Raw genomic sequence first — 13,299 nt, forward strand, 5'->3', positions numbered from 1 at the left:
GTTGTGCCGTTGGGGAGAGAGAGAGAGATAATATGCAAATTCTGGTTCACACAGACCTTCATTCTTCGCAGTTAGCTTTCGGGCGAGCCCTTTTACTGTCTTTGGAGGTCACCGACTGTGACCCCTCCGTTCCGGATACGATTGTTCTTCTGTGGTGAACCCGGCACCCAGGCAAGGGCGGACACACACACCAGGTTCCCGCCGATCATACCTTTTCACCCTGTGCGTCTATGGTCGGTCCCGCGTCAGACCTCCAAACTCTCGCCAACTTGTGGGGGCACACTGCACTTCCAGGGTCTCATTATCTCGTGATCTCGTGGTGTGTGTCTTGCCTTAGCGAACCTGTTCCTTTTATCCCCCTGCTGGGGTATCACCTGTCCATCAAACTTCAAACAGTTCAGGTTCAAAGCAACCGGTCTGTCAATACTCGGAACTGTGTCTCTTTTCGTTAATCTCTCTCCTTTCTTATTAACATTTTTGAATGCTGCTCCATTGTCTCATTTATCTCTCATTAGCATCAATCTTCTGTTAACTTGGTTTTTTGTCACATTACATTGAATGTCAATGACTTGGATGATGAAACTGATGGCTTTGTGGCCAAGTTTGTGAATGATATGAAGATAGGTGGAGGAAGCAGAAGATTAAGCAAATGGGCAAAGAGGTGGCAGATGGAATACAGTGTGGGGAAGTGCTTGGCCATAAATTTTGGTAGAAGAAATGAAAGCATTTTCTGAATGGGGAGAAATTCAAAAATCCGAGTTGCTAAAGAATTTGGGAGTCCTCATACAGGAGGTTAATTTGCAGCTTGAATCGATGGTGAAGAAGGCAAATGCAATGTTAGCATTCATTTCAAGAGAACTAGATTAGGTTAGGTTGGATTCAATTTTATTGTCATTGTGCCGAGTACAGATACAAAGCCAATGAAATGCATTTACCATGTGACCGGAAATGCAAAGAATAGTGTTACTTACAAAATAACTGCGAATAAAAAAAAGTGCTACAACACACAAATATAAAAGTACTGAGACAGTACAATATGGATGCAATACTGCTTAGCGCTGTGATGAGAGGTTCAGCAGTGTCACAGCCTCAGGGAAGAAGCTCTTCCTGTGCCTGCTGGGGCGGGAGCAGAGGCTCCTGTAGCGCCTACCAGATGGGAGGAGAGTAAAAAGTCCATGGTTAGGGTGAGATGCATCCCTGATAGTGCCTTTCGCCCTACCCAGGCAGCGTTTATGATAGATGTTCTCAATGGTGGGCAATTGGGTGCCGATAATCCGCTGGGCAGTTTCCACCACATGCTGGAGTGCTTTGCGGTCCGATACGGGACAATTGCCATACTAGAATAACTAGAATCTAAAAGCAAGGATGTAATGCTGAGGCTGTATATGGCACTGGTGAGTTCTTACTTGGTTATTGTGAGCAGTTTTGGGCCCCTTATATGAGAAAGGATGTGCTGACATTGGAGAGGGTTCAGAGCAGGTTCACAAGAATAACTCTGAGACCTTAAGGTTTATCATATCAGCACCAATTGAAGGCTCTGGGCCTGTACTTGCTGGAATTTAGAAGAATGTTGCGGGGGGGTGGATCTCATTGAATGTTGAAAGGCCTAGATAGAGTGGATATGAAGAGGATGTTTCCTTTGGTGGAGGAGTCTAGGACCAGAGGGCACAGCCTCAAAATAGAGTGATGTCTATTCAGAACAGAGATGAAGAGGAATTTTTTTTTTTACCAGAAGCTGGTGAGTCTGTGGGATTGATTGCCACAGGCGACTGTGGAGGATAGGTCCATGGGTCCTTTTAAGGTGGAAGTTGATAGGTTCTTGATAGTCAGGGCATGAAAGGTTATGGGGAGAAGGCAGGAGAATGGGGTTGAGGGGGAAATGGATCAGCCATGATGAAACGGTGGAGCAGACTCGTTAGACTAAATGGCCTAATTCTGCTCGTAAGTCTTATGGTCTTTTGACTGATAGTAGGGGGGACAAAGAGATTGTGGGACGGATGGGAGGCATCATTGACAATGCTGAAGGCCCTGTGTACACAGCGCTCAGGATAAGTATCATAGATGGGTGGAAGGAAGACCCTGGAGATCCTCTCAGCAGTCCTCGGAATCCTTTGTAGGTTCTTCAGTCAGATGCCTTGCTAATTCTCGTACCAGAATCGGGCTGATGAGGAGAATTTGCACCAAAGCCATGGAACTGATTAATTTTTAAAAGAGGTTGGAAGGAATTGGAAAACAATTAGCAAAAGATGGGGTAGGAGCACTAGCTATGATTCAAGGAGCCGGCAGCCAGATAATGAAATAAGACAGCAACAATCTGCAAGAATCTGATTTTCTGACTAAACACTGTTACCTCAACTGGCATTCAGAAATCCTTCCCAGAATGAGTCAGCTCTAAGAAGGGCCATTGCATTTTGGGCTCTCTTGTTGACTAAGAACCATGGATGTGGAGAGCATGTTTCCAATAGTGGGAGAGCCTAGGGGCAGAGGGCACAGCCTCAGAATAGAGGGACAACCCTTTAGAACAGATCTGAGGAGGTATTTCTCTAACCAGATGGTGTTGAATCTGTGGAATTTATTGCTACAGTCTGTTGTGGTGGCCAAATTATTGGATATAATTAAAGCAGAGATTGCTAAGTTCTTGATTAGTAAAGGAGTCAAAGGTTATGGGAAGAAGGCAGGAGAATAGGATGAGAGGGATAATAAATCAGCCATGATGGATTGGCAGAACAGACTCGATAGACCAAATGGTCTAATTCTGCTCCTATGTTTATGGTCTTTCATTGTTTGAGTAAGTGTGAACAACATGAACATATTTAGTAAGCTGTTTAGTTCTGACAATTTTGTGTTGTTTTCTTGTTTTTATTAGTAAAGATATTTTATTCCATGAACTAATGGTGCCTCTTATATGGTAATGCTGACTGAGCTGGGTACCAGGGTCCCTGAACGATGCCTTGGGTGAACTTTTAGCTCAAAATAGCATCCAAACGGGAACAAGGGACATTCTACATTTCTTTTTTTTTATTATTATTATGATTTCAGTCTAGACATTTAGAGTTGGAGTTACAAAGGTCACTGACCTGCCTTAATACAGTACGAGTAAGATGACACTTTCCAACTCTTGTAGGATCAACTGACCACTCAATAAGTTAGCAAAGCCTGTCTGATCCAAGAATAAACTTGGCCTGCATTCTTAAATGTTTCCAGAGTGGTATTTATTCTGGGATCTTGTAACATTTAAAAAATCATCGTTAAAAGTTTTGAGTGTTTTGTATTTCAAGATTGTAAAGGAGAATGAAATGCTTGTTACTCTGGATCTGATGCAGCATAAAAAACACGAAAACATGAAGAACACAATAAAGCACAACAAATAGAATTACATAAAACTAGCTTAGACTGATACATAGACTGACTGTATTTGCTTAAAGTGACACTAGATATAGGAATATCTGTACAGAAGCCGACTCTGACAACCCCAATTTCATTTCTGCTTAAATACATGATTTTTATTTGGAGAATTCTTAAACCTTCAGTAAAAAGACAACACAGATTTGGAGATGATATCATAAGGTGGGGGGGGGGGGGTTTACAATTGTTTACAGTGGATTCATTAATGATGGCATCAATTCTAAGTCTGAAACCAGACATTACAAATACTTAGCGAATTACCAGTAGATCAATGCATGAGTGATGTTAAGCCAGATGTTAAACCTGTAGATTATCACCAGACCTTATAAAAGCCTGACCCTCGGACTGCAAATAATATTGTTTAACCAAGAAAATGAGCTTTCATTTCTGTAACTCCTGTCTTTATCTTGGTATGTTAAAGGAGGGAGAAATAGCATGAAAAATGTCCCTTTGGCCCAGCAGGTCTGCACCAGCCATCAGTCATCCGCTCGCATTAATCCCATTTTTTACTCTCCCCTCATTCTCCTCAACTCCCATCTGATCGTGCCACTCACCTAAGCACTAGGGGGTGATTTACAGCAACCAATTAGCCTATCATCTCATATGTCTTTGGGATGTGGAAGCTGTTAGAAGCCCTTGTTGTTTGAGGGAAGATGTGCAAACTCCACGCAGACAGCAGCTGAGAACAGGATTGAACTTGGATGCTTATAGCGTTGTGAGGCAGCTACTCCACTAGCTTTTCCCAGTGCCTCACAGCCAGTGAGCTAATTGTGTGGTCACTACTGCAGGGAAATTGAAGAGCCTAATACATAACAGATGACCTTTTATTATTATACAAGATCAAAATATATTTTTGTTTAACTATTTATATATACATTACAATGTAAATACAACACTGAACTGAGTCATGTCATCTGTAGAAATTCTCTGCAAAGGGTGGATGGGAGGATGAATACAGGACCCTGGTGGAGGACTTTGTCAAATAGTGCAAACTGAATCATCTGCACCTCAACATCAGTAAGACAAAGGAGATGATGATGGACTTTAGGAAGACTAAGTCTGCATTGCTCCCTGTGACTATTGATGGTGAGGACCTGGGGGTGCACATGGATGACAGACTTGAGTGGAGCAGCGACCTAGAGGCTGTGTACAAGAAGGGCCAGACTCACCTCTACTTCCTGAGGAGACTGCGGTCCTTTGGATAATGCAGGCTTCTCCTTCACATGTTCTACAAATCTTTTGTCGCCAGTACAATCTTCTATGCAGTGGTGTGCTGGGGCAATGGCATCAATATGGGTGATGCCAACAGGCTCAATAAACTAATTAGAAAGGCTGGCTCTGTTATAGGAGTTAAACTGGACACACCGGAGGCTGTGGTAGAACAAAGGACCCTCTGGAAAATCCTGACAATTCTGGACAATATTTCCCACCCTCTGCATGCCACCTTGGCTGAACACAGGAGCACTTTTAGTAATAGACTAAGACAACTACACTGCTCCAAAGAGTGCTATTTGAAGTCATTCTTACCCTCGGCCATTAGGCCCTATAATGAGTCAACCTATAGCCAGGGAAGTGATGACCCCCTCCTGTTAGACTGTTTGAGGTCACTTAGTTTTTATTCTTTCTTTCTTCTCTTCTAATATTTGTATATCTGTGCACTTGTAATGCTACTGTGATGCTGTTTTTTTTTGGATCAATAAAGTATCTATGTATCTATCTAAATAATATAATATTGCTTTTATATACTATATAATTGGAATGTCCAGGCATTTTGTTAGGCAGATTATAACACAAATTTTATTTTTACTTTCTAACATGTTGAATTATTAAGGCATTAATATGAGGGGAAGGGTAAATAGGGACGTATTTTCATAAAACATGGCCTGAATTATTAGTGGAAAATTACAGAGATTACAAGCTAATTATTTCTGAAATGGATATCACTACTTCCGTAATCAGTACCTTGCAGCTACTGAAAGCGATTATAATACCTCCTGTAATATATTGCCTCTTTACAAGCTGAACTGCATGCAGATTTGTGCAAGATCATGTACTTTGTGTGGGAATGCTGGCACAGTTCTGTTCTTGTGTGCTGCCATGTTAGGGGTGGTAGCGATCCCATGGTGAAACTCTAATATGTTTTTGTGGGTTTCACGTGTAGTTTCCGAATGTTAGCAGTCATTTCTAGAGGACTAGAGCTTAAAAGCAAGGATGTAATGCTGAGGTTTTAAAAGGCATTGATCAGGCCACACTTGGAGTATTAAGAAAGGTTATCTAAGAAAGGTTGTGCTGGGTAATGTGAAAGTCCCTGGAATGAAAGTGTTAATGTAATATTTGATGACTGTGGGCCTCGTTAGAGTTTAGAAAAGTGAGGGGGGATCTCATTGAAACCTGTAGAATATTGAATGGCCTAGATTGAGTGACGTAGAAAGGTACCTAGGACCAGACGGCACAGCCTCAGAATATAAGCACGTCCACCTAGAACAGAGATGAGGAATTTCTTCAGTCAGAAGGTGATGAATTTAAGGAACTTATTGTCATGGACAACTGTGGAAGCCAAGTCATTGGGGATACTGTATTTAAGGCAGAAGTTGAAAGGTTTTCCATTAGTAAGGGGATCAAAGATTACAGGGAGAAGCCAGGAGAGTGCGGTTGAGAGGAATAATCAATAAGCCATGAAGGAACAATGGAGCAGACTCGATGGGCCGTGCAGCCTAATTCTGCTCTTATGTCTTATGGTAACACCACAGAAGAAGAGGATTTCATAGGTTAGAGTTAGTGCAGAGTTCCTGAATGAGTTGTGAGAAGTAAGCAATCAGAATTCCTGGATCTCTTGTGGAGATGCCTTAAAGGGGACAATGTGGTTGGGGTGGAGGGCTGTGAGGGGAAATGTCAGGTTAATATTCACACTGTTGGAGCTGGTGCTGGTATTCTGTTTGCCAGCTCAGAGATTGAGTCACCCAGGCATGGCAGGAGTATAAACTTCGCAAAATGTGACGCAGCGATGAACTAGGGAGTCACAATTTCCCACTTTTTTAGATTATTTGTCACATGTACATCGAAGCGTTGAAACATACTGTGAAATGTGTGGTTTGTGACAACTGTGTGCTGGGGGCGGCCTGCAAGTATCGCCACAGTTCCAGTGCCAACATAGCATGCCCACAACTTACTTAACCCTAATCTGTAAGTCTTTGGAATTTGGGCAGAAAGTGGAGCACAGGAGAACGTACAAACTCATGACAGACAGTTGTGAAACTGAATGCGTATTGCTAACGCAGTAAGGCTAACTGCTACACCACCATGCTGCGCTTCTTGATGGCTAAAGTAACACGACTACAATACTCTCTGCAACAAGGCCAGCTCAGTGGTGTAGTTGGTACAACAGCGCCAGTGACTGATTTCAGTTCTGGCCTCCTGTGTTGTCAGCGTGGAGTTTGCAAGTTCTCACTATGACCATGTGGGTTTGTCCCAGATGCCCCAGTTTCCTTCCACTTCCCAAGTTGTGCAGGTTAATTGACCTCTGTAAATTACCTCTGAATATGTAGACAGAACTTGGGGGGAGTTTGGTGCCATAGATATAGGTACAAAACTCAGCCATTCGGCCCATCAAGTCTGCTCCTCGATTCCACTGTGGCTGATTTATTATCCCTACCAACCCCATTCTCCTGCCTTCATCCCATAACCTTTGATGCCCTGACTAATCAAGACCCTATCACCTCTGCTTTAAAAACACACAGTGACCTAGCCTCCACAGCCATCTGTGGCAATGAATCCCACTGATTCACTACCCTCTGGCTAAAGAAATTCCTCCTCATCTTTGTCCTAAGTGGAGGTCCCTCTATTCTGAGGATGTGCCCTCTATTCCAGACTCACCCACTATAGAAAGCATCCTCTCCGCATATACTCTATTTAAAATTGGATAGGTTTCAATGAGATCTCCTGAGATTCTTCTCAACTCTAGCTGGTACAGGTCCAGAGCCATCAAATGCCTCTCAAACATTAACCCTTTCTTTCTTGGAATTATTCACGTGAACCTCCTGTGGACCCTCTCCAATGCCAGCACACATGGGGGTGGAGGGTTGAGTATCCCAGAAACTGCAGATCTCCTGGTGTTTTCATGCACACCAGTCTCTAGAATTTAGAGAGAATGTTGTGATAAACAAAAAACACCTATTGTGTGGCAGTTCTGTGGGTGAAAACGCTTTGTTAATTGGAGATTTCAGAGGAGAACGAGACAGGTTCAAGCTGACAGGAAGGCACCAATAACTGAAATAAGCATGCATTACAACAGAGGTGTGCAGAAGAGCATCTCTGAAAGCACAACTCATTGAACCTTGACCACTAACATGCACTCGGTGAGCACTTTATTTGTTCAGGGGACACATAAAGGAGTGGTCATGGATTGTTCTTTGTTTGCGGCAATGGTTCATAAAAGTTATGTTACAATAAAAGTATAGAAAACATCGATAAATAGTGCAAAAATAACAAAGTGGTGTTCATGGGGAAACAGTATGGATTGTTCAGAAATCTGTTCCTAAAACTTGAGTCTATGTCTTCAGGCTCCTGTACTTCCTCCCCAGTGGTTGTGATGAGAAGAGGGCATGTCCTGGATGATGCGGTCTTTCATCACTGCATTGCTGGAATTTAGGGAGATAAAATACAATTAGTGTAAATAGGCGGTTGATGGTTAGCATTGACATAATGGGCCAAAAGACCTGTTTCATTACAGTGCAGCTATATATTTCTATACAAATCATAGAAAAATATACAGTAGTTACATGCACATTCCCCTCAATGACACTGCCCACAGACAGGTAATCATTCCCCTTTTAGAGGCTAAGAGCACAGGGGCAAGTGGGGTAAGATTATCTTGTATATAATATATATGGGGTGCCACTGGTGCATAGCAGTTCGTGTGACACCATTACAGCTTGGGGTGTTTCGCCATCTGTAAGGAGTTTGTATATTCCCCTGAACCATGTGGTTTCCCCCAGGTGCTCTAGTTTCCTCCTACTATCCAAAGACAAATGGGTCAGTGGGTTAATTGGCTACTACACACAACACACACACACACACACGCACTCGCACTCGCACACTCACACACACTCGCACTCGCACTCTCACACACACACACTCACACGCACTCACACTCATACTCGCACACACTCATACACACACACGCTCGCACTCACACTCTCTCTCTCTCTCTCACACACACACACACACACACACGCACTCGCACTTGCACACTCACACACACTCGCACTCGCACTCGCACTCATACTCGCACTCGCACTCGCACTCATACTCGCACACACTCATACACACACACGCTCGCACTCACACTCTCTCTCTCACACACACACACACACACACACACACACACACACACACACACACTCACACACACACACATCATTTTCTCCAGACCCTCTTGGACAATCAAAGCTACTTCAATAGATCCTGTGGAAGAAGTGTTATTGGTTGCAAACTACTCTGGTGTAGCAGGAGGAACATTGATGTTGGTCAAGGGGAGAGATAACCAGCTCTGTGTCCTTTGGCTAGAAGTGGCTGCCTGCACTGGGCCAAGGACCTGGAAGCATTTGCTCCTTTGAGAGAATGGCTGATGTGAAATCTGTTTGATGTTGCATTGGGTGCTGGGAGTTGGAAGACTCCATTCCATGACTTGACTCCCTGTCCTTCCTTCTCATCAGTTTGAGCAAAGAGCAGATGCGGAGATTGCCTGGATCGCAGAAACAGAGAGGAAGTTGAGATCACTTGGCGACATAAGGCTTGAGCAAGACCAGACTTCTGCTGAACTGCAGGTTCAAAAGGTAATGCAGTGTGCTTGACAGCCATTGTCTCCGTGTTATTACAGTATAATGTTGGGTCCATTATGATCATATGTAAAAGAGGCACTGTTTTTTGAGATCACCACCCAGTGTGTTGCAACAGGACCTATTTCCTGACGAGTGAGATCTTGCTTATAGAACTCTGGCCTTTCCTCTGTACAGCTGCACTCTGAGATGTAAACACTTGTCAAAAGCAATAGGACTGTTCCTCAGTTTCACTGCTGGCTGTGCGCCATTGCAGTCAGTGCAGCTGCGAGTAATGCTCCTCAGAATATATTGATCTGATGGTGCACACTGAGGAGCTAACATTTCAGGGCAGCAAAGGTCATGCTCATTCATTGATAGATAATCCCTCATGTTCAGGAGCAGTTCCAGAACAAGATTCAGGAATAGTTATTACCCTTCAGACTTTTGAACCATAATTTCAGTCACCGCAACCCTGAGCTGATTCCACAACCTATGGACTCACTTTCAAGGAATCTATGACTTATGTTCTCAGTATTATTTATCTGTCTGTTTGTTTGTTTATTTATTTATTTATTATTTTTGTGTTTTACACAATTTTCATTCTTTTTCTTAGTGATTGTTTGCCAGTCTATGTGAGTAGTTTTTCATCGATTCTTTTGTATTTCGTTGATTTTATTGTATTTTTTGTGAATGCCTGGTTTTATTATTTGTAGTGCCTCACCTTCATCGCTTCTGACTAACCCTCTCTTACCTATTTTTCATTGCTTATAATCCTCTTGTATAAGGGGGAGGGCAACACAAAGCAGCTATTTCCTTCAACCTGGTGTCCTCCCTCAGCTTCTCCTTGGAGTCCCTTCCCCGCAGGTTGTCATTGCAAGAATTGGAAAGCGGACCAAACAAGGACAGCAATCCTTAGGAATCTACTTCCCTATGACATATATTTCATTCATTGCTAGAACCACTCGGGCTCTGGCATGATAGAACAGTACAGCACTGGGCAGCCCATGGCCAACTTTGATGTCAAGTTGTCTTGTCTATCCTCTTCCTCTGTATCACATCCATAATCCCTTCATATTCCTGTGTCTATCTAAAATCTTCTAAATTCCACCAAACTGTCTGCTTCTACTACTATACCAGGTAATCGGTTCCAGGCTAATCCTTCTCTGGGTAAAAATAAAAATAATCCTGCCCCTCACATAATCTTTAAACTGCAGTCAAATATTGTCAGAATCAGGAGCTGGACACTTATTGTAGCCTCCATTTAACTTGAAAAAAAATAATCCTGCCCCTCACATAATCTTTAAACTGCAGTCAAATAATGTCAGAATCAGGAGCTGGGCGCTTATCGTAGCCTCTGTTTAACTTGAAACTTTCAGGAGGAAGCTGGTAAAGTAATATTTAATATTAGCATATACAAAATGCTGGAGGAAATCAGCAGTCAGCAACATCTATGGACAGGAATAGAGTCGACATTCCCGGACGTGACTTCAGCAGGATTGGAAAGGAGGGTGGGGTGGGGAGGGAGCCAGAATAAGAAGTTGGGGGGAGGAGAAGGGGTACAAGTTGCCAGGTGATAGGTAAAACCAGGTGAGGGGGAAGGTAGGTGGGAGGGGGAGGGGGGGTGAACTGAGAAGCTGGAAGGTGAGAGGTAGAAGAGAGAAAGGACTGAAAAGAAGGGTGGACCATGGGAGAAAGGGAAGGAGGATGAGCACTAGGGGTAGGCGATAGGCAGGTGTGGAGAGGAGAAGAGGTAAGGGGGAGCCAGAATATGGAATGGAAAACGAGAAAAGGAGAGAAACTACCAGAAGTTAGAGAAATCGATGTTCATTCCGTCAGGTGGGAGTATACCAAGATAGAATATAATGTCTCGTCCCTCCAACCTGAGAGTGGCCTCATTATGGCAGAGGCCATGAACTGACATGTCATAATGGGGAGGGGGATTGGAATTAAAATGGGGGGGCCTACTGGGAAATCCTGCTTATTGCAGATGGACCAAAGGTGCTTGACAAAGCGGTCCTCCAGTCTATGTTGGGTTTCACCGATGTAGAGGAGGCTGCACCTTTAGCACCAGATACAGTAGACGACCCCAACAGACTCTCAAAAGCAGTGTAGTAGTTCTATTTATTCTTGTAATTAAAAAACAAAATCATCAGTGCTGACACATTCTTCTCTGTGTTTGAAGGCCTTTTCTATGGATATTTTGCGACACAAAGACACAATTGATGAGCTGGTAGCGAAAGGGGATCAAATTATGAATTCCAGCACCGAAGAGGAGAAAATATCCCTGAAGGTACGAAAATGAAGGATGCATTTTAATTGCCTTATGTTAGAGTTTGTGTGAGTCACAATTAGTCTGAAATGATTATAAACATACATTTAAGCAATGAAGTGTGAATGAGGAAAACCGAATTTATTTAAGGTGATCACTTACTACTTCTGTTGTCAGAGAAACACAGAAAATGCTAGAGGAACTCAGCAGGTCAGGCAGCGTCTATGGAGAGGAATCAACGGTTGATGTTTTAGGCCAGGACCTGAAACATTGACTGCTTATTCCTCTCCGTAGATGCCGCCTGACCTACTGAGTTCCTCCAGCATTTTGTGTGTTGCTCTGGATTTCCAGCATCGGCAGAGTCTCCTGTGTTGATTATTTCGTTGACCGAAGTGCTTTGGGTTGTGTTTTAGAAAAAGCTGGACACGCTTCAGAAGCAGTATGAGGTGATCAGTCAGATGAATGCTGAGCGATACCTGCAGCTCGAACGGGCCCAGTCTCTGGTCAGCCAGTTTTGCGAGACCTATGAGGAGCTCTGGCCATGGCTTGAAGAGACTCGAGCGTTGATTTCACAGTTACCTACCCCTGCCATCGAGTTTGAACTTTTGAAGCAGCAGCAGGAGGAACTTCGGGTAAGTGAATGGGTGAATCAGCCCTCTCTGACTGGCATGTTCTTGGCAAAATAGAGGCCAGGTGAGGAGGAAGGTTGGGGGAACAGGGATGAAGTGAGAGGCTGGGAGGTGATGGGTAGAAGAGGGAAAGGGCTTGTGAAATTGAGAGCAAAAATATGTATTCTAATATTTTCTGCAAGTCCAATCCTCTGGGACTTATTGGCTGGGCATTACTTCTGTACCTGTCTGTCCTTCACTAAGGCATCAGAATCAGAAGGAACACACACAAAATGCTGGAGGAACTCAGCAGCTCAGGAAGCATCTATGGAGAGGAATAAATCGTTGATATCTCGGGCTAAGAACTTTGATGAAATGTTACTCCTTACACACGTTACTCTGTGTGTGTGTGTTTGTGTGTGTGTGTGTCTGTCTGTATATGGGGAGTTTACTGTCTGGAGTTTAGAAGGATGGTGGGGGGCACCTCATTGAAACCTATCGAATATACTCAACACTTGTAGAAAGGCCTAAAGGACGAAATAGAATGGACATGGAGAGGATGTTTTCAAAAATGGGAGCCTCTAGGAACAAAGGGCACCACCTCAGAATCCCTTCAGAACAGAGATGAGAAGGAATTTTTTTTTTTTTTGCCAGAGAGCGGTGAATCTGTAGAATTCATTGCCACCGCTGGCTGTGGAGGCCAAGTCATTGGGTATATTTAAAGCGGAGGCTGATAGTGAGGGCATCAAAGATTTCAGGGAGAAGGCAGGAGAATGGGATTGAGAGAGGTAATAAATCAGCCATGATGGAATGGCAGAACAGACTCAATGGGCTGAATGGCATAATTCCAGTGCTGTGTCTTATTTTGGTGTGTCTGTGGCTTAATGTAGATTTCACCCGGTTGTGATCTCAATGTGATAGTCTTCTTTGGGCTTCTCATTGGTGGGGCCACTCTGATCTGTAAAGAACCCTGATCACAAAAAGGCCAATCAAAAGTGTTCAGGTGCTGTGTTCCTCCATCCATTCTCCATTCTGCACCGTAACCAGCTGCTCTCGGTAACTTCTTCCTGCTACGTTAACCGAACCTGTTGGGGTAAGTGTGTCTGCTCTGCACACTTCCAATGTGATGAGAATGTAACAGAAAGTCTCTGTGTAATCCACAAATTATTAAAGTTTATTCTTTGCCCAAAATACATTT

At 43.5% G+C, this 13,299-nt stretch overlaps 1 protein-coding gene across 20 annotated transcripts in view; it reads left to right on the forward strand.

Moving 5' to 3' along the window:
• Window positions 1–13,299, forward strand: part of dst (dystonin) — a 603,331-nt gene that overhangs the window by 496,124 nt on the left and 93,908 nt on the right. For all 20 annotated transcript variants that reach the window (XM_072250685.1, XM_072250715.1, XM_072250746.1 and 17 more), the window contains 3 exons: window positions 9,120–9,239; window positions 11,407–11,514; window positions 11,907–12,125. In XM_072250685.1, the coding sequence (XP_072106786.1) occupies window positions 9,120–9,239; window positions 11,407–11,514; window positions 11,907–12,125 (447 nt within the window). The remainder of the gene's footprint in view (window positions 1–9,119; window positions 9,240–11,406; window positions 11,515–11,906; window positions 12,126–13,299) is intronic.

The sequence above is a fragment of the Mobula birostris genome, chromosome 2 (genome assembly GCF_030028105.1).
Source record: "Mobula birostris isolate sMobBir1 chromosome 2, sMobBir1.hap1, whole genome shotgun sequence".
Lineage (NCBI taxonomy): Eukaryota > Metazoa > Chordata > Chondrichthyes > Myliobatiformes > Myliobatidae > Mobula > Mobula birostris.